This window comes from Cervus elaphus, chromosome 5 (genome assembly GCF_910594005.1).
Source record: "Cervus elaphus chromosome 5, mCerEla1.1, whole genome shotgun sequence".
NCBI lineage: Eukaryota > Metazoa > Chordata > Mammalia > Artiodactyla > Cervidae > Cervus > Cervus elaphus.
Window position 1 is genome coordinate 118024928 of NC_057819.1, and position 18047 is coordinate 118042974.

Sequence of the window (18047 nt, forward strand, 5' to 3'; positions counted from 1 at the left end):
CTTGCTCTCATCACCTGCGCTCCGGGAAGGTTGTAGTGTTCACCTGGAGAGGGGGGTGATGAGTTCATAGGTGACACGGGCACCCCCTTTGTCTGGTGGCAGCGCTCACCCCCGCCGGGCTTGCCCCGCCCACCCTTTCCGTGGCAGGCCCTGCTGGCCCCTTTGCCTAGCACTCTGGGTAATCAATTAATTTAATTAGTGAAAACGCCATCCCCTTCTGCCCGCCCCCAGCCTCGCCAGACCCCTCGCCACTCCCAAGACTCCCGTCCCCTCCTGGAGCTACTGCAAAGAGGAAGAGAGAAATCGCCAATTAAATGGAGCCGCCGGTTTCTCAGCCCTGGGCCGGGCTCAGCCCTAATTAAGCACCAGCGCCCCCGGGGGAGCTGCAGATAATGGATTCGCAGAACCACTGCCTATGAAATGGGACTTGCGAGGGCGCGCAGAGGCCAGACCAGGGCTGAGACCTGCCCACAGCCATCACCACCAGGGACAAGGCCCCACTTGGGAAGGTTGCTTCAAGCATGGGCCGGCCCCTGCGCTGACCCCGCCCCCTCCCACGCCAGCACCGCCCGCAGCCGCCCCCCCCACCCCACCGCCAACACACACATTTGTCTCCCTCCACTGTAGACACCACCACCCCCCACCACTGCCCCAGACAACTCTCCCGTCCACATCCCCTCCCCCACCTCTCTTGACACTTGCACACACCCTGCTTCCCTCCCCCACACTCAGCTGAGCACCGGGAGCCCAGTCCAGCACATCCTGGAAGGGCACAGCCTTTGATGGGCCAGGAAAGGGACTCTGAGGGTATAGGCCTGTGGGCCGGGGTTCACGGCTCACAGAGGGCGTTGGTTCAACCAGGGCTTCTGAAAAGCGTGGGCATCATCTGGACTTCTTGCTCAAATGAAGATTCTGACTCAGTGGGTCTGGGGTGGGGCTTCAGACTGCTTTTCTTAAGATTCCTGTGAGCTCCTAGATGATACTGATGTTGCAGGTCTGGAGACCACCGTTTGGGGAGCAAGGGGCTGGAGGGCCCAGGGGTGGAGTCAGAGAGCAGCTCAGGAGACCCTCGGCAGTGGGGAGGAGGGGCCACAAAATGGGGCAGGAGGGGTGGGAGACAGGGCGGGCAGGGTACTTAGTCGGGGCAGTGGGCACCCAGTGGAGAGATCCCGTCACACATCCTGAAAAGGCATCAGTTCAGGTCTGACACTGGACCAGGTGTATCTTGCAGAGAGTCTGGTCATGCGGGCACAGCAGAGTGGCCTCCACCCAGTGCCACCCTCCTCAGGGTACCTGCCAGGCTCAGGTCCCCAAATTGGACAGGACAGAGTATCGCTCAAGTCCCCAGGGGCTGGCTGTGTCCACCTGTCCTTCGGGCATCCCAGCTGCTTCTGCAGTTGATGGTGGCTTTCTCTCAGGAGGGTATCTCTCAGGGTGTCATCAGGGTCTCTTGGAGTGTCACTGGATGTCACTAGGGTGTTGCCGGCTGTTCTCTCTGGGTGAACTTGAACACCTCCCGGGGTATCATTGACTAGCTCTTGGAGATGGCTGGACATTTCTCCCAGTGATGCTGGCCATCTTTCAGGGTGACCCTGTCATCTCTCCAGCTGTCTTCTCAGGCTCCCTCTGCACTGTACCCCGCCCCCGGCCCCCATTGCTTTGCTGTTTCTCACAGCACATTAGGCTGATGTGGCAGGTGGGAAGAAGGACTCAGACCCAGCCTGGGCCCTCCTAGGCCCAGCTCCAGGAGTCAGCCAGAGGTGGCACCTGGATGGTTTGGCCCAGTTCTCCCCCTTTCAGCCTCAGTGGAGAAAACCCCTCATGAGCCCCCAGCCTCCCCGTAGAAGCTCCCCAAGAATTCTGAGTCCAGGATGAAGAGAGTGGCTCTGTGTGCAGTCCATGCTTATCCCCCAAGGAACACACTGCGGGGACAGAAAGGAGGGTCTGTAAGGCCAAGGAGACCTGGATGCTGATGCTGGCCCAGTGGCCGGGGCCAATTATGCAGCCTCTTCAACTGGAAAAATGGGGATAGAAGAACAATCTCAGAGGGCAGTTGTGAGAAAGAAAAGCAGTGACGTCTGTAAAGCCCCTGGCATGGTGCCCAGCACGCAGTAGGTGATTAATAAATGATGCATCCCACCCCAAGCCAAAGCACTCTGGCCCAGCCTGCTCTGGGGGGCAGTGAAGGGCCTGCCTGTACATGCTTGCCCCCTTCCCCAGGTGGTACATGAAACAGAGGCATCACCCCTTTCTGGGCTCCACAGACGCTGTCTTTACCCAGGGGCTTCGCAGCATGGATTTGTGGAAAATTTAATAAAAGGAAATTAAATATCAGTTCCAGACAGCCTGGATATGTGCATATCTGCTGAGTCTCTGGATTTGGCATCTACCTCCAGGCACTCAGAGATGCGCTGCCCCCCCCTCCCCGCCTGACACATTTTTATGATGGCAGTGGATACCCTCTGCCCACCCTCATCCATTTTCACCTCGGTGGGTCTCAGCCCTTCAGGGCCTGAGCTGGTAATGTGATCTTCTGTCATGTTCCTGAAAACCTCTTCAAGGAAAACCAGCCCCTAGAACAGAGCTGCCCAGCCCCTTCTTCGGTGAGGGCGCTCCTTCAGTGCAGAAGGGACTGGGGAGAGCAAGGGAGGGAGGGCTTCGCCCCTTCTTGGATGCCTGCTAGGTATTTTGCTGCAGAGGTACCCTTGTCCTTGGGTGGGTGGGGGGTAGTTTGGGCCTCAGTCTCCTTATCTGGAAAATGGGTACAGCTGGACTTGATCCCTTGGGACCAGCTTTGATGCCCATGGATTCTGGAATTCCAACAAGAGGGTCCAGAGAGAGCAGGGAGGAGCTCTGGTGGCTTCGAAAGGGTGAAGAACTCTTCCTTTGAGCTCGTCTTTTTCTCAGTATTTGCTGGTTTCTATGCCTCATAATGCCCAGGCCCCACCCCAGAACCTGGGAGGGAGGGAGAGATTAACAGGGATCCCCTTTTCAGAAAAGCAGTAAAGAATCTGCCTGCAATGCGGGAGACCTGGGTTCAATCCCTGGGTTGGGAAGATCCCCCAGAGAAGGGAAAGGCTACCCACTCCAGTATTCTGGCCTGGAGAATTCCATGGGCTGTATAGTCCTTGGGGTTCCAAAGAGTTGGGCATGACTGAGCGACTTTCACTTTCCAACATCCATTTTTTTCCTTCCTGCACTTGACACACCGTTCCTGGGCTCCACTGTGTGCCACGCTCTGGTTTCTAGCCTCTTTCCTCGTGGGACCTAGAAAAGGGTGAAAGGGGTCTTTGCTCTCGCAGGGTCAGGAGTCTGCAGACACTGGGCACTGAGGACCTCCAGCGGGGACCCCCATCATGGGTGGGGACCCGTTTGCTGCCTCAACACCTTGCCAATCTGTGCGTGAAGGTGAGAGGTGGTTTGAAGTTGAGAGACCTTGAACAAGTCCATGTATTTCTAGGCCTGTTTTTCTGCAAAATAATATATAGACCTCCTACCAGTTCTTCCCCAGCATTGCCCTGAGGATTTGACAGGATGACAGATGTGAAAATCTTCTGTAAACAGGAAGGCTTCAGTGCTCAGGGAGTGTACGTCAATTGGAAAGGGGACTGTGGCGTAAATGAAATGAATTAAGTAATAACACTGAGGTCCTGAGAGAGGACCCCAGTGACTCGGAGCAGACCTCTCCAGGAAGCAAGTTGCAGTGCCTAGAGATGTTTTTTTAAGGTTTCAAATGATTCTGTGGATGCTAATCCACAGCGACTGCCTTCCCCACTGGTTGCTGATGGGAGCGGGCTTTAATTGCAGCAGGAGGGATTTAGGGGTGATGGAGAAGATGGTGACTCAACTCCGAAATGGGAGGAGAGGAGTCCTAGGGGCTTGGGGTCTGCACCCACAAGTGTTGAGACTGAACGGAAACGTGAGTGTGAGAACGCAGCTGTGATCTGCGCACGCGCGTTTGTGCACGTGGAGTGGGGAACCCTCTGTTAGGTGGAGATTCACATTAACTGATATTCTCCCCACAGCCCAGAGCAGCACACAGATCATGGGATCTGGGGACAGACAGACAGACAAGACTCAGACGGGATGGCACTGCTCTAGGGCCACGCCTGATGCCAAGCAGGCTCAGGAAGGGCCAACTGTTGTCATCACGGGCACCCGAGGGAGGGCGGGCGGGTGGCCGTCCTGGCCGCCCGTGGGTGAGGGGTGCAGCGGTGCGGGGGTCTCACCTCTGCCCCTCCCCTCTCTCTTATCTCAGAAGAAGAGCAAGGTGCACTATCACGTTGCTGTCATCATCAACTACCTGGGCCACTGCGTCTCCCTGGTGGCCCTCATGGTGGCCTTTGTCCTCTTTCTGCGGCTCAGGTGAGGAGGCCCTGGCACTGCCCCCTGCCCAGCCCCCTGGGCCTTTAGCGGGCAGAGAAGTAAGATAACAAGAGGCAGTTTGGGGTGGGGGGCTGCTGGGGAAGGGGAGTCCTGCCCCCTCACTTCATGGGACAAGGTGACAAATACAGATGTCCCAGGTCTCTTGGAGCATCTGGTAGGGTCACTTCCATACCTCGCCTGGTGACCCCATACTAAGCCCAGACTGCTTGCACTCATTTGGCCGACCAGGAAGGTGGAGCCCACTTTGGGTTTGAACCTGCCTAGGCCCAGCACAACTGCCAAGGATGCAGGTGGCAGCACCGGCTGAGTCTGTGCCAGGAATGGGGGGTGGGAACGGGCTGAGCATCAGGGCTGAAAGTTCGGAGGGAGGCATCTCACTGGAGGCTGAGCCTCAAACCTGGAGCTACAGGGAGAGAGGGATGCCCATGGGAGAAGGGCATTCCCAGTCGGCAAGCAGCCCCTGGTCCCCTTGGCACTGGCCACGTGGCAAGCTCTGTTCCAGAGCTTAGGTCTGAAATGAAGTGAAGTGAAAGTCGCTCAGTTGTGTCCGACTCTTTGCAACCCCATGGACTGTATACAGTTCATGGAATTCTCCAGGCCAGAATACTGGACTGGGTAGCCTTTCCCTTCTCCAGCGGATCTTCCTGACCCAGGAATTGAACCAGGGTCTCCTTCATCGCAGGCGGATTCTTTACCAACTGAGCTATCAGGGAAGCCCCTGCTTAGGTCTGGGCAGGCCACAGTTAGGAAGGGGCCTGTGACGTCAGGACAGCCCCTGCTGCCACCCCCCAGGGTGACTCAGCCAGCCTGCCCTGCTCGGAGCCTCAGCTTCCCCTCCATACATCTGGGCTGGGGTGATGCTGGCAGCCGGTCCCTCATCTTCTCCCTCCCCCCTTGCCTCCTGTCACCCACCCGCCCCTGCTGCCCCCAGGAGCATCCGGTGCCTGAGAAACATCATCCACTGGAACCTCATCTCAGCCTTCATCCTGCGCAATGCCACGTGGTTCGTGGTCCAGCTCACCATGAGCCCCGAAGTCCATCAGAGCAACGTGGTGTGTCCTGGGGGAAGGGGGGGGCAGACCCAGGGTCAGAGGAAGGGTCTAGGTGGGGTGGCCCTGGCAGAGCAGGGATGGGAACCAGGCCTTGGAGCCCACAGTGCCAGAGTGGATCCCAGGGGTGCCCCCATCCTGCCTGGAGTGGGCTGCTGTTTCCTCGCATCCCCACACCCCTCGGTTAATCATCACCCCTGATGGGGTGGGCGGCAGGGCTGGTGCAGGCTGGTGACAGCCGCCTACAACTACTTCCACGTGACCAACTTCTTCTGGATGTTCGGCGAGGGCTGCTACCTGCACACAGCCATCGTGCTCACGTACTCCACGGACCGGCTGCGCAAGTGGATGTTTATCTGCATCGGCTGGGGTGAGCGGGCCAGCCCCCGCCCCGACCGGGCCATCCTCCCCCCACCCAGGCCTGGGCCAGCTCACTGGGGGCTGAGACCCAGGCCAGATGAGGGTGGTGGGGTGTGCACACAGCCCTCTGTCCCTACCTGGGGACAGGGACAGTGGGAATATTTCAAAGGAGGCGTGATGAGCCAGTGAGTACCTGGGGGACCCCTGCCCGCCTCTAGGCCCTGGGCTGCGCTGGGGGCCTCCAGGTCTGCATCCCCCAGACTCCACTGACAGGTCCTGTGACACTGGTCTCTCCCCCAGGTGTGCCTCTCCCCATCATTGTGGCCTGGGCCATTGGGAAGCTGTACTACGACAATGAGAAGTAAGTCACCTCCTCTTCACTGCCCCAAGGCCCAGGTCCCCAGCCCAGCCAAGCCTGACCCTCCCCAGGGACCTGCAGCCATGTCACCTTCCCCATCAGGGCCACAGTTTCTTCATCCACGTGGGGAGGCTCCTGGGGGTCAGACTCAATCTGCGGATCCCTAGCAATGCTCTGCCTGAGGTGGGGCTGGACAGGTGGGTCAAGGCTCTTTACCTGTCTCAGGCTTTCATGACAAGCAGAACAGACTAAAGGTTACTGGAAGTCCCTGGAGTCAAACCACCCAGGTTATGAATTGTGACTCCATCATTAGGTAGCTTTATGACCTTGGGGTAGTTCCTGCCTCAGTTTTCTCATCTGCAAAATGGGCATCCTCATAATAGTGCCTTCCCTCAGAGTTGTTAGGGGAATGACATGAGTTAATATATATATCAAGCATTTAGAATGGAGTCTGGCACATAGGAAAGGCGTATAAATGTTTTCTATTAATAAAGACATGTTTTAGCAAAAGGTTCCATGGATTTAATAGAAACTGATCCAATCTCAGAGACTCCTTCCATCTTTCAAGTCCTGAGGAGCTGTGTTTAAATAGAAGCAGGTGTTCCCAGTTGCCCCTGAAAACTCCACTTCTGGTGCCGTGGTTTTCAGCCTTGGCTCACATTAGAATCACCTGGGAAGCTTTGAAAAGTACTGATGGCCACTCTTGCCCTCCAGAGAGTTGGATGTCATTGGTCTGAAGTGTGATCTGGGCACCAGGGTTTTTTAAACCTGCCCAGGAGACTCTAATATGAAGCTAAACTTAAGAACCACTGTAAGAGGGAGGCAGAAAAAGTGGACAGAGGCGGCCAGGGGATGTGCCAGAATCTTCTTTGTCAAAGTGTCCTCAGGAACCCACTGTCTGACTGGGGTTCCAGGCTGCCTCCATCAGCATGGCTGTTCCTGTCCAACCCTGACAAGGAGCCTGGAAAATTACACCCACATTTATCAAGGTGATCCTTCCTGACTCTGGTCCAGCCCAGCTGTGGCTCTCTCTGTATTTGTGTAACTGATGGGGTGGGGGCCTGGGCTGGGCATCGAGGGCAGCTGACAGACAGAACTGGGGGCCTGACAGTGATTCCCAGGATGGCGACCTGGGTCCCAGAGCAGGAGTATTGTAAATCCTGTGCCTGAAGGTGTGCAAGTGAGCACAGGGGAGAAAGGACCAGTTTCAAAACCAGTGTGTGCATCTGGGCGCATCTTGGAACCAAAAGGATGGCTGAGCCTGGAGGAAAGTCCGTCTGAGTGTCTCTGGAGCTCCACCTTGTGGTAAGATGCTGGCACTGCATCAGAAGGGATGCAGGTGGGAGACCTGCAGACCCCAGGGCCAAGGACTGGACCTGGCCCCAGGACAGTTTGCCTTTGGTCCTTTTGAAAACTTGAACTTGTCTCCAATCTTGAAAAAGTCAAGGGATTTCACTTTCCTGTTTATGGAAGCATCATGATTTCTAGCTACTGTGGACTCTCGTGATGAGACTGTAGCATCTCTGCACAAGGACCTAGGACTTTCCAATGTGCCCCACACCAACCCACTCCCCAGACCTCCCTAGATCTTGCTGGAGGTGACATCAAGAAAATTCGAAGCAACTCTGCCTCTCGTGGCAGGTGTTAGCTACTGGGGTGGGGAGTGACTGCGTGACAGGTACAGGGCAAGGCCCCCCCTTTTGGGCATGCGCCAGAGCTACAGTGGGAACCATGTGTGTAGGCCCATGCCTATTCTATTCAGTGGGCTTTTCCACAATCCCCCTCCCTGCCACAGTGCCCGATTCCAGCTTTACATCTCAAAGGATGCTGTCCATTCTGCAGATGGAATAACTGAGGCATTGTGGTGGGATCTTGATGTCCTGCCCGGGGTTAGAAGTGGGACACCCAGATCCTGGCTTTTGGCCCCAGTTCCTCCCTATCCCAGCACTGCTTCTCCCTCATGCTACTAAACTGGTTCCAGATGACCCTTCTCTTATTTCTGTGGTTTTCTAGATGCTGGTTTGGCAAAAGGCCTGGGGTATACACTGACTACATCTACCAGGGCCCAATGATCTTGGTCCTGCTGGTAAGAACCTGGGTAGGAGGGCGGTTGGGGGGGGGGCGGTGCTCAGTGGGGAGAGGCAGGCAGTACTTACAGTGGACTGAAAGTTTTCCTCTGCCTAGAGGTGGGGGGCATGGGGCCAGGAATGTGCTGGGCTCAAGCAGATAGAGGGAGAGCAGCAGGGTGGCAGAGGCCAGACCTAGGACAGCTGAGTCCCTGTCCAGTCCCCCACCTTCCCACCAGCATCTTGCACACCTTGCCCAGGCCATCCCACTGTGTGTCAAATTACAGATCAATTTCATCTTCCTTTTCAACATCGTCCGCATCCTCATGACCAAACTCCGGGCATCCACCACCTCTGAGACCATTCAGTACAGGTAACCAGACCTGCCTCCCCCACCCATGGGGGGCTTCAGAGACGCCACCTCTGACCCAGGTTTCCCCCCAGGCCTGAGAGTCCCTCCTGAAACCCCAGCTCCACCCCTGTCTCAGACATTCCAAGGATGTGCAACCCTCCCCCAGACCCAGTCCTGTTCACCAAGTGGCAGGCTCCAGTTCCTTCCTGGGGTGGGCTGTGACTCTGGGCCTCCTTCCCACCCCTCACCCTCAGAAAGGCTGTAAAGGCCACTCTGGTGCTGCTCCCCCTCCTGGGCATCACGTACATGCTGTTCTTCGTGAACCCTGGGGAGGACGAGGTCTCCCGGGTCGTCTTCATCTACTTCAACTCCTTCCTGGAATCTTTCCAGGTACCCACCCCTTCCCCAGCCTCCCAGCCCCGGCCTGTCCCCCTGCCCGTCCCCTGCTCCTCTTCGGGTGGGGATTCTCCCAGGTGGGGTCTGGAAGGGCGGGAGTTTGGGGACAGAAAGGGGGCAACTCTGGGGCTGGGTGAGGCCTCGCCTGCCCCAGCCCCTTGACCCGCCTTCCCCTCCGCCCCAGGGTTTCTTCGTGTCTGTGTTCTACTGCTTCCTCAACAGCGAGGTAAGGACCCGGGGCCCCAGAACTCAGGATGGCAGGAGGCCTGCTGGGACCAGAGACTGTCTGTAGCTGCCTCCTGCCTGTCACACACCAACTCCGTCCTCCCCGCTCCGTCCTCCCGGCTCCCAGCCCCTACAGGGATATTGTTGGGAGTTCTGGGAGGGTCCCTGACACTTGCCACTCAGCTGCTGCAGTAATGAGCCCAGAAACTGGGACTCCAGTCTCATCAGTGAGTCTGTGAAATGGGTTGTTGAAAACCAGGAAGCTGAGCCCTAGGGCAGGAGGTTGAGGGCAGATGTGTGTGGGTTGAGAGTAGAGATTCTTCATGGCAAAGGCCATATGGCACCTTTGGGTGGATTCGAAAAAGGCACCCCTTCCTCATAACGCTTGAGAAAACCGTCCTAACAAATACGCAAATCAACGATGGTGATGATGTCAATGCTGCCATTCCAAGGTGGCTCCCTGGATAGTCGCTTGTGAGGGGTGGGAGCGGAGGTTTGAAACCCGAGATCAGACCCTATTCTCTACTGTGTGCCCACAGGTCCGCTCTGCCATCCGGAAGAGGTGGCACCGGTGGCAGGACAAGCACTCAATCCGTGCCCGCGTGGCTCGCGCCATGTCCATCCCCACCTCCCCGACGCGTGTCAGCTTTCACAGCATCAAGCAGTCCACAGCAGTGTGAGCCGGAGGACCACGGACCGGCCCCCGAGATCTACGGTTGGGGAGATGGCCGCCAGGCTTAGCCAGCCACCCTGTCTGTGGAGGGGACCAGCTCCCTCCCACACCCTCTACCCCCAGGCTCAGCTGGCGCTGAGAGCCCAGGAGGCCCCTCCCCGACCCCCAGCTAAGCAGAAGTTCCAGGCCTATGGCAGCAGTCAGGGCCATGAGATGAGTAAAATATAGCCTATAGGACTGGGCTGGGCCCAGGGCCTCTGGCTTCTCTTTGCCCCCATCCTCCCTGGAAAATGGACTGGAAACACAGAGTGGGAGCTAGACAGTGAGGAATCCAAAGCTGCACGCGAGTCCCTTCAGAGCACAAGAGAGCCCACTGGAGACCCCAGGATGTCCTCAGAGACTGAAGGGGGCCATTGGCTGCCCCACGGGCATCATGGGAAGCTCTCGTCACAGCATCCGAGCCACCACGAGGATGCCTCCAGGCCTTAGCAGCACTTAACGGCACCACTGGGAACCAAGGCTCTGTTGTCAGAAGCCCTGGAGACATTGTTAGAAATCAGATGGCATCTTCAGATATCAGGCTGCATCACTGAAATCCTCCCAAACACCAGTCATCTGACCCCATGGCCCTGCCACCGGAAACGGCCTGCCTCGCTGCCTCACACCCTTGGATCTTTACTGCTGCCCAGACCACACGGGCTCCCCCTCCTCAGCCTCCTGCCCTAGGTGTCCCCCCTTTGTGAGATGATGGGACGTGGGAGGGTGACAGAACAGAAGCCAGTGTGTGCCCTCACCAAAGCCAGCCTCCCTTTGAAGGGGTCAGAGAATGCTGGGGCTACCCAGCCCGCTGGCTTCAGTGACCCGGCCTCTGGGACAACCCCTCTGCTGGCCAAAGGGGTCCTGCGGCCCTTGGATGACCTCTGGGGCGGCATCAGTAGCTAAGCCAAAATAGAAGGGGGTGGGGCGCTGGGCCCCTCCCTGCCCCGAGTTCCCCAGAGCGCCAGCCAGCTGGCCGCTTACACCCCAGGTAAGGAGCCAGCCACATCCAGAGGGAATGGACAGCCGGAGCAGGACTTTGGGGGGCTGGGGCTGGGAGATGGGGGTGGCTGGTGTAAATTATAATATTTATCTTTCAACCAGCACTTGTGAAGGCCTTGTGTGTGCCAGGGCTGGCTTGGGAGGGCATCCCAAAGAAACAGAGGGTTGCAGCCTGAGCAAAGGTGAGGCGGTGGGACCAGGCAGCCTTGCGTCCCAGCCCCAGGGGAGGAGCTGGGCTGGAAACAGAAAGGGGTTAAGAAGCAGGGGAGGCTGTACAGGCTTGAATGCTGCCTTAGCGTGGAAACCCCCGAAGCAGACCGGGAGACAAGGCTTCGAGAACCAACTCCAGGGCAGGGGCGCGCATGCCCACCACCACGGTCGACGGTAGCTCAGTCCTGCTGCGGAAGCTGGGGCAGCCAGGTGGGACCCACACCTGCGTCATCCCACCCGCGGGGCCAAGAAGTTTATCCACCACCCCTCGGGGGCAGTACCGCACCTCCTGCGGAGGCCAGGAGCGAGCTGAGCACAGCGTGAGCCCTGTCCTCAGGACAGGAGGTGGTTGGGACACAGAAACTCCACCCACCACTCTGAGGCTTGGGCCCTGCCTCTGAGTCTCTGACCTGGAAACAGGGCCACACAGGGGTGTGTGTGTGTGTGTGCACACACACATGCATGCACACAATCAGGGACACCCACACACGTGCACACGGGTGCGTGTGGCGTCAGGACACCAGGACAGATGACTGTGGTGCTGGGAGCCCAGAAGCGTCTGCTGGGGGAGGGGGGCTCCAGTGGGTGAGGGTCTGGCCGCTCCCGGAGGGAGGAGCCAGGGTGTCCCTGAAGCCAAGTGGGGTACCCTGCTCTGCCGACTCCCCAGGCACTGTCCCCTTAAGGACATAGTTGGGAGGACCAGCTGATCAGAGGAGGCTGTGAGAAGGAGACCAGGGGCCACCAGGATAGAGACAGGCTGACGGCTTCCAGAGCAGCTGGGGGGAACCCCATAAAGAGTCCCCTAAAAGAAGGACCAGAATTGATGGCTGATCTCAAATGGCCACAAAGGAGGCCCATGGAAGGCATCTTTCTCAGTGATGCCTTCCACCCAATGAAGGAGAGTGAGAAAACAAGGCTTTTTACTTAAACGGTGTCGAGATGTGGAGTCAGGGGAGAGTCCAAGGGCAGAGGAGCCCAAGAGGGGCTAGGGGACTGTGGGAGGAGTTTATAGGCAAGGGATCTTCAGGGGACCAAGCTGGGGCAGTGCCCCCTTTCCTGCTTGTCCTCCTGGCTGTTTTTTTAATATTTAGTATTTATTTGAGTCTTATAATAATAATATTTATTACTTATTTATTTATACACAGGGTCTTAGTGGCAGCACTCAGGATCTCTGCTCTTCATTGTGGCATGTGGGATCCCTAGGTGCAGCATGTGGGATCTAGTTCCCTGACCAGGGATTGAACCTGGGCCTCCTGCATTGGGACCTCAAGAGTCTTAGCAACTGGACCACCAGGGAAGTCCCCCTCCTGGCTGTTTTAGCTGATGGGAGCCATTCACACACCTGCAGTGCACTCAGCCCTTTGTGAGGTGGGGAGGCGAGTGGCACCCCCAGGACATATGCCGGCAACAGGCTGCAAAGTTTAGAGCTGCCAATGCTGGAAGGTCATGGGAGGACATCCAAGCGAGGCTGGCAGTCATCACAGAAGTTGCAGGGGGTCCCCGGGCAGGCAGGGGGCTGGTCCAGATGACCTCAAGATCCCTCTTGTTCAGACACTGTAAAGGGTGGAGGGGCTGCTAGGGCACAGCTGGGAACATCTGGGCTGCAAAGAACAGCCAGAGGCAGGTGTGCGGTGTTTAACCCTTCCACGGGCTCCAGAGCTGGGCTCAAGGCAAGCCCTCCAATGGGATTTCTGAGGGTCGTTCTGCTCGGAGCATTGGCTTGTGTGTGGGTGGGAAGGGAGGTCCCTTGGGGCTGTGGGAGGTGTGATGGGCCAGGAGACATGCCATCACCACACTGTGGGAAAGGGCCGGGCAGCTGCAGGGTGGGAGTCACTGCGGGACAGGCCCCTCTATGAAACCGGGAAGAATTTTTCTCCATGCCACACCCAGAGGCTGCAGTTCCCTCCAATTCCCCCACCTGAGCCCTTTTCTCCTTGAGACCCTCCCTCGCGGGCTCAGATCACCAGTGGAACAAAAACCACCCTGGGGTTTGGGTTTTCCAGTTCTGGCTCCCCACCTCCCTGAGTGCAACAGCATAGCCCCTGCTTTGGAGTCCCCGGCTTCTCCTCCAGGCCTGTTCAGCCCCCTGCTGCTGCTATTAGGACCCAGAGTGGGACCCCAACAGACACCCCAGAACCCGAAGAGGGCAGAGGGTGCAGATCAAGGAGGAAGGGAGGTTTTAGAATCCAGACAATAATTGTGAGCATTTGTAGATTGCTTTGCAATCCACAAAATCCTTTATAACATTCACAGAAAATGGAATCAGCCCATTTTCCTGCTGAGAAAACTGAGGCCAAGTAGACTCCTCTGAAATCAAAGTTCTCCTCCAAATCCAGGTCTCCTTCCACCCTGTCAGTTAACTGGAGTCACTGGGCTTGGGTTTAGGGTTTAGGGAGGACAGGACTGATAAAGCAGTTCTGGGGGGAGGGGAGAGCGAGGAGGACTGGGGGTTTCAGACTGTCTGATGGGGGATAAGTCCCAGGCAAATACCAGCCCGGCCCAGAGATGGCCCAGCCAGTGTCGGGCTGCTGAGCCCAACTGGGTGAGAGCCATGAGGGTTCTCTACATCCAGCAACTCCTTTCCTACCTTCCCAACATCCTGCACCTCCACTCCTTAAAATGAGGCTTAACTGCAAACAGTACAGCCCACATCCAACAGAAGCCTCTGAGGGTCTCCATGCCCAGCCCATGTGAGGGTGCCGCTGGCCTGCAGCTCGGGGGTCCCTCATGCAGCCCCCTGACTTCAAACTCACCTTCCCACCTTTGGTTCAAACAGAAGGGGTGCTCCCTGCATTTTTCCATCAGCAGTACCATCAGTGAGTGCTCACTCGGAGCCCCTCTGCTAAGCCCCCCACACACCAATCTCATCTACCCTTCATACCCTATGAGGCAAGATCTGTTATCCCCATTTAACAGATGGGGGAAGTGACGCCCAGAGAGGTTAAGGGATGTGCCTGGGAGCACCCAGCAGTGGCCCAGCTAGATGTGAACCCCGGCCGGCCTCACTCGGCCCCCATGGTGTTTAAACCCTAAACAGCAGAATTTCTTGTGGAGTTCCCCTCCCCGCCCCACTGCTCCTGCCAACCCTCTCCTAAGGAAATTCCCCAGTTTCTCCAGTTTGTGGACAAACAGGGTTCAGAGACGAAGCTGGATGCAGGAGTTTGTGCCTGTAAAGCCATGGGCCTCCCGTGGCCCTCTCTCTGAACCAGCCCACCCTCCCCGAGTCCCCAGCCCTGTCCCGGCTCCATTTCATTTCAGAGCATCGCCTCTTATTCTTTTCTTTCTATTTTCCCACACCCCCTGCAGATGCTGCTGGGCAAACTCAGGTCAAGAGAGGCCTGGACCAAGTATATTTCTCAGAGCTCTCAGTGTACTAGAAACACCAATGACCATCATTTGGAAATAACTCCAGGCACCACCTAAGTCCCCAAACAGAAGGCAGGGACACTGTCCCAGCCTGCCCTGGGAGGCGACCCTGAGAGTCCAGGCCATAGCTAAGGGGAGGCAGCCGGGAGGGACCAGAAGCTGGAGACCAGGAGGATGCCCTCAAGGAAAGGGGCGAAATCTGGGGGGCATGGGGAGAGAGGGTGCTGCAGTCTTGAAGCAGAAACACAGGCTGGGGAGTGGGCATCAGCCATTCATGTGACTGCGCCTACCAGACCTCCTGCAGGGGGCTGTAGGGGCACAGAGTGGCCATGCAGAGGAGCCAGTCCAGGACTGGGGGCTGATGCTGGGGCTGGGGGGCAAGATGGGGGATCTGGGGAAGCAGCAATTAGACAAGACGCCCAAAAGCCTCCATGAGTTGGGTCCTGGCGAGAGCTGAGGAGGAAATGAGTCCAGAGAATTCTTTTGATCCCATGGCTGCCAGGAGCCCAAGGGTAGATGGCGGATCGGGAGGCAGGAGCAGTCTCTGTTTCGGGTTTCAGAGGGTGTTTTCTGAACCCCACATCGGGGCACATGCTGGTCTGATGAACTCCAGGACAGGTACAACAAGGCCTGTCCTGAGCACAGTGCTCCTGGGGGGGGGGGGGGACTGAAGTTGCTCCTTGTTTTGTTCTTTAGAAAACTGGGGGACTTCCCTGGTGGTCCGGTGGTTAAGAATCTGCCTGCCAGTGCAGGGAACATGTGTTTGATTCATGGTCCAGGAAGATACCATCTGCCAAGGAGCAACTAAGCCTGTGAGCCACAACTACTGAAGCCTGCAACTGCCCTAGAGCCCAGGCTCCTCAACGAGAAGCCACTGCAGTGAGAAGCCCACACACCACAACTGGAGAGTAGCCCGCACGCAGCAACGAAGACCCAGCGCAGCCCAAAATCCAAATAAATTAAAAATAAAAATGAAATTACAGTAAAATACACACAGCATCAAACTTACCATTTCAACCAAGTGTACAATTCAGCATATTAAAGACACTCATGATGTTATAAAACCATTGTCACCATCCAGCTCCAGAACTTTTTCATCTCTCTGATGAAACCCCAGACCCCCAACTCTCCTTCCCGCCAGCCACCACCACCTGCTTTCTGTCTTGATGATCTGCCTGTTCTGGATATTTCATAAAAGTGGAGTTGTGCAGGATCTGTCCTCCTGTGTCTGGCTTCTTTCCCTTGCTTAATGTTCTCAAGGTCCGTCTACATCGTAGCGTGATCAGAACTTCATCCCTTTGTAGGGCAGAATGATGCTGCATCTTACGGGGGCACCACACTTTCTTTAGCCATCCATCAGCTGAAGGATGTCTGGTTCTTTTCATCTACTCCAAGTCATTATGAAGAGTGCTGCTACAAACATTCAAGCACAATTTTTTGTTTGAACAGCTGTTTTCCGTTCTTTGGGGTATACGCCAGGAGTGGAACTGCTGGGTCTTGTGATAAATTTCTGTTTATAATCTACCATAGAACCACCAAGTGTCTTCTACAGCGGCTGTACCATTTACAGTATCCTCACCAGCAACGTATGAGAATCCTAATTTCTCCACATACATGCCAAAATCTGGTGGGTTTTTTTCCATTTTTAAATTACTTTTTATTTTATTTATTTATTTATTTTTTGGCTGCTCTGCACAGATCTTGATCCTCAGTCAAGGACTGAAACTGCACCCCCTGCAGTGGAAGCCTGGAGTTTCAACCACTGGACCGCCAGGCAAGTCCCCAAAACTTGCTATTATCTGTTTTGTTATTTTTATAACAGCTACGCCCAGTAAGCATTTTAGTCTTTGGTTTTATAAGACCCAGGACTCTACCTGAGGTAGAGTCTAGCTAAATATCAGTAGCTGGGGTGGGAAGGGGGTGCTGGGGATGGGGTGGGGGGCCTTCGGAGAGATTTCTATTATCACAGCCCTGCTTTACCAAGCATCTGGGTGCTCAGATGCAGAGAGGTGAACCCAGTCTAGACACTGCTCCACTCATAAGAACTACACAAGCCGATTGTCCCTTGCCTATCAGCCCCTGACTGGTATATCTGTCCTCTCTCTGCAAAGGGAGCCCAGGGAGGGGCAGCTGGCAGCTTCCTCCACTGGCCCTGACACTTCACCTTCACTGGCTGGGGATCTGCTCAGCAGTCAGTTGTCTCTGTTCCCTAAAGTGTTTCTGACAGTTAATTTGTCATTGTAATTACTATTTGTAATCTAATTAAATGTTATATGAATGGATGAAACAGAAATGCACAAACAAGCAGGGTTGTTATTTCTTACAAAAACGCAGTTGATGCTTTGAAAGACACAATCTGAATCATACAGAATATCTGACACCTGTCAAGTCAGGTGTGGGTGAGACAAATGTCACCCACTGGGTGGGAGGGGACTGTCAGAGTCCAAAAGGTTCTGCTCATCAACCTCTTGGCAAAGGTCCCTTAAGCTCACCCTCCACAAGGCACCCAAAGCTGGGTGTTGGAGATTTGCCGTCCCACTGATGTGGAGTTCATGAGGTGTGTGCATACCAAGTCGCTTCATTCGTGTCCGACCCTTTGCGACCCCATGGACTGCAGCCCGCCAGGCTCCTCTGTCCAGGGGAGTCTCCAGGCAAGAGTACTGGAGTGGGTTACCATCCTCTCCTCCAGGGAATGAGGAAAGTAAGGCTTGGGAATTCCCTGGTGATCCAGTGGTTAGGACTCCGCACTTTCACTGTCATGGGGATGGGTTCAATCCCTGGTCAGGGAACTAATATCTCAGAAGCCACGAGGCATGACCAAAAAAAAACAGAAAAGAAAAGATAATCTGAATTGTGGTCACGACATGTTAAGGATGGGCCTCTGGTCTCCTGGATGTTGTGGTGGTGCTGTCCTTGGAGGCAGGCCTGAAGGTCAAGAATGGGCAGTGTGGAAGGCCTTGGGGCAGAGATTAGAGTTGCAGTCAAGCAGTCAGGGAGCCGGGCTGACCCTGGGCAGTTCCCAGCACAGGGCAATACCTAAGCGACATGTGTCTAGAGTGAGAGCTGGATCTGGGGGCTGGGATTAGGGCCTACGGGGTGGGTTTTTCTGAGCCTCACTGTACTCATCCACAAAGTGGATGTATTTGGGTAAGGTTCAGCCAAACTGTGGTGCTGGAGAAGACTCTTGGGAGTCCCTTGGACAGCAAAGAGATCAAACCAGTCAATCTTAAAGGAAATCAACCCTGAATATTCATTGGAAGGACTGGTGCTAAAGCTGAAGCTCCAGTACTTTGGCCACCTGATGCAAAGAGCCAACTCATTGGAAAAGACCCTTGATGCTGGGAAAGATTGAGGGCAGGAGGAGAAGGGGACGACAGAGGATGAGATGGCTGGATGGCATCACTGACTCAATGGACATGAGTTTGAGCAAACTCCAGGAGATGGTGAAGGACAGGGAAGGCTGGCGCATTGCAGTCCCTGGGGTCGCAAAGAGTCACACACCATTTACCGACTGAACAACAAAGCTGCTGTAACAGACTCACAAGAAGCCTGTGGCTTAAGGAAGATA

At 55.9% G+C, this 18047-nt stretch overlaps 1 protein-coding gene across 3 annotated transcripts in view; it reads left to right on the plus strand.

The window, feature by feature from the left end:
* Nucleotides 1-11004, plus strand: part of CRHR1 (corticotropin releasing hormone receptor 1) — a 54070-nt gene extending 43066 nt beyond the window's left edge. For 2 of the 3 annotated variants that reach the window (XM_043904915.1, XM_043904918.1), the window contains exons 5-13: nucleotides 4259-4365; nucleotides 5318-5438; nucleotides 5652-5805; nucleotides 6096-6156; nucleotides 8167-8239; nucleotides 8507-8592; nucleotides 8826-8961; nucleotides 9152-9193; nucleotides 9732-11004. In XM_043904915.1, the coding sequence (XP_043760850.1) occupies nucleotides 4259-4365; nucleotides 5318-5438; nucleotides 5652-5805; nucleotides 6096-6156; nucleotides 8167-8239; nucleotides 8507-8592; nucleotides 8826-8961; nucleotides 9152-9193; nucleotides 9732-9872 (921 nt within the window). In that variant the 3' untranslated portion in view covers nucleotides 9873-11004. The remainder of the gene's footprint in view (nucleotides 1-4258; nucleotides 4366-5317; nucleotides 5439-5651; nucleotides 5806-6095; nucleotides 6157-8166; nucleotides 8240-8506; nucleotides 8593-8825; nucleotides 8962-9151; nucleotides 9194-9731) is intronic. The other variant, XM_043904916.1, reaches the window with a different exon arrangement.
* Nucleotides 11005-18047: the final 7043 nt, after the last annotated feature.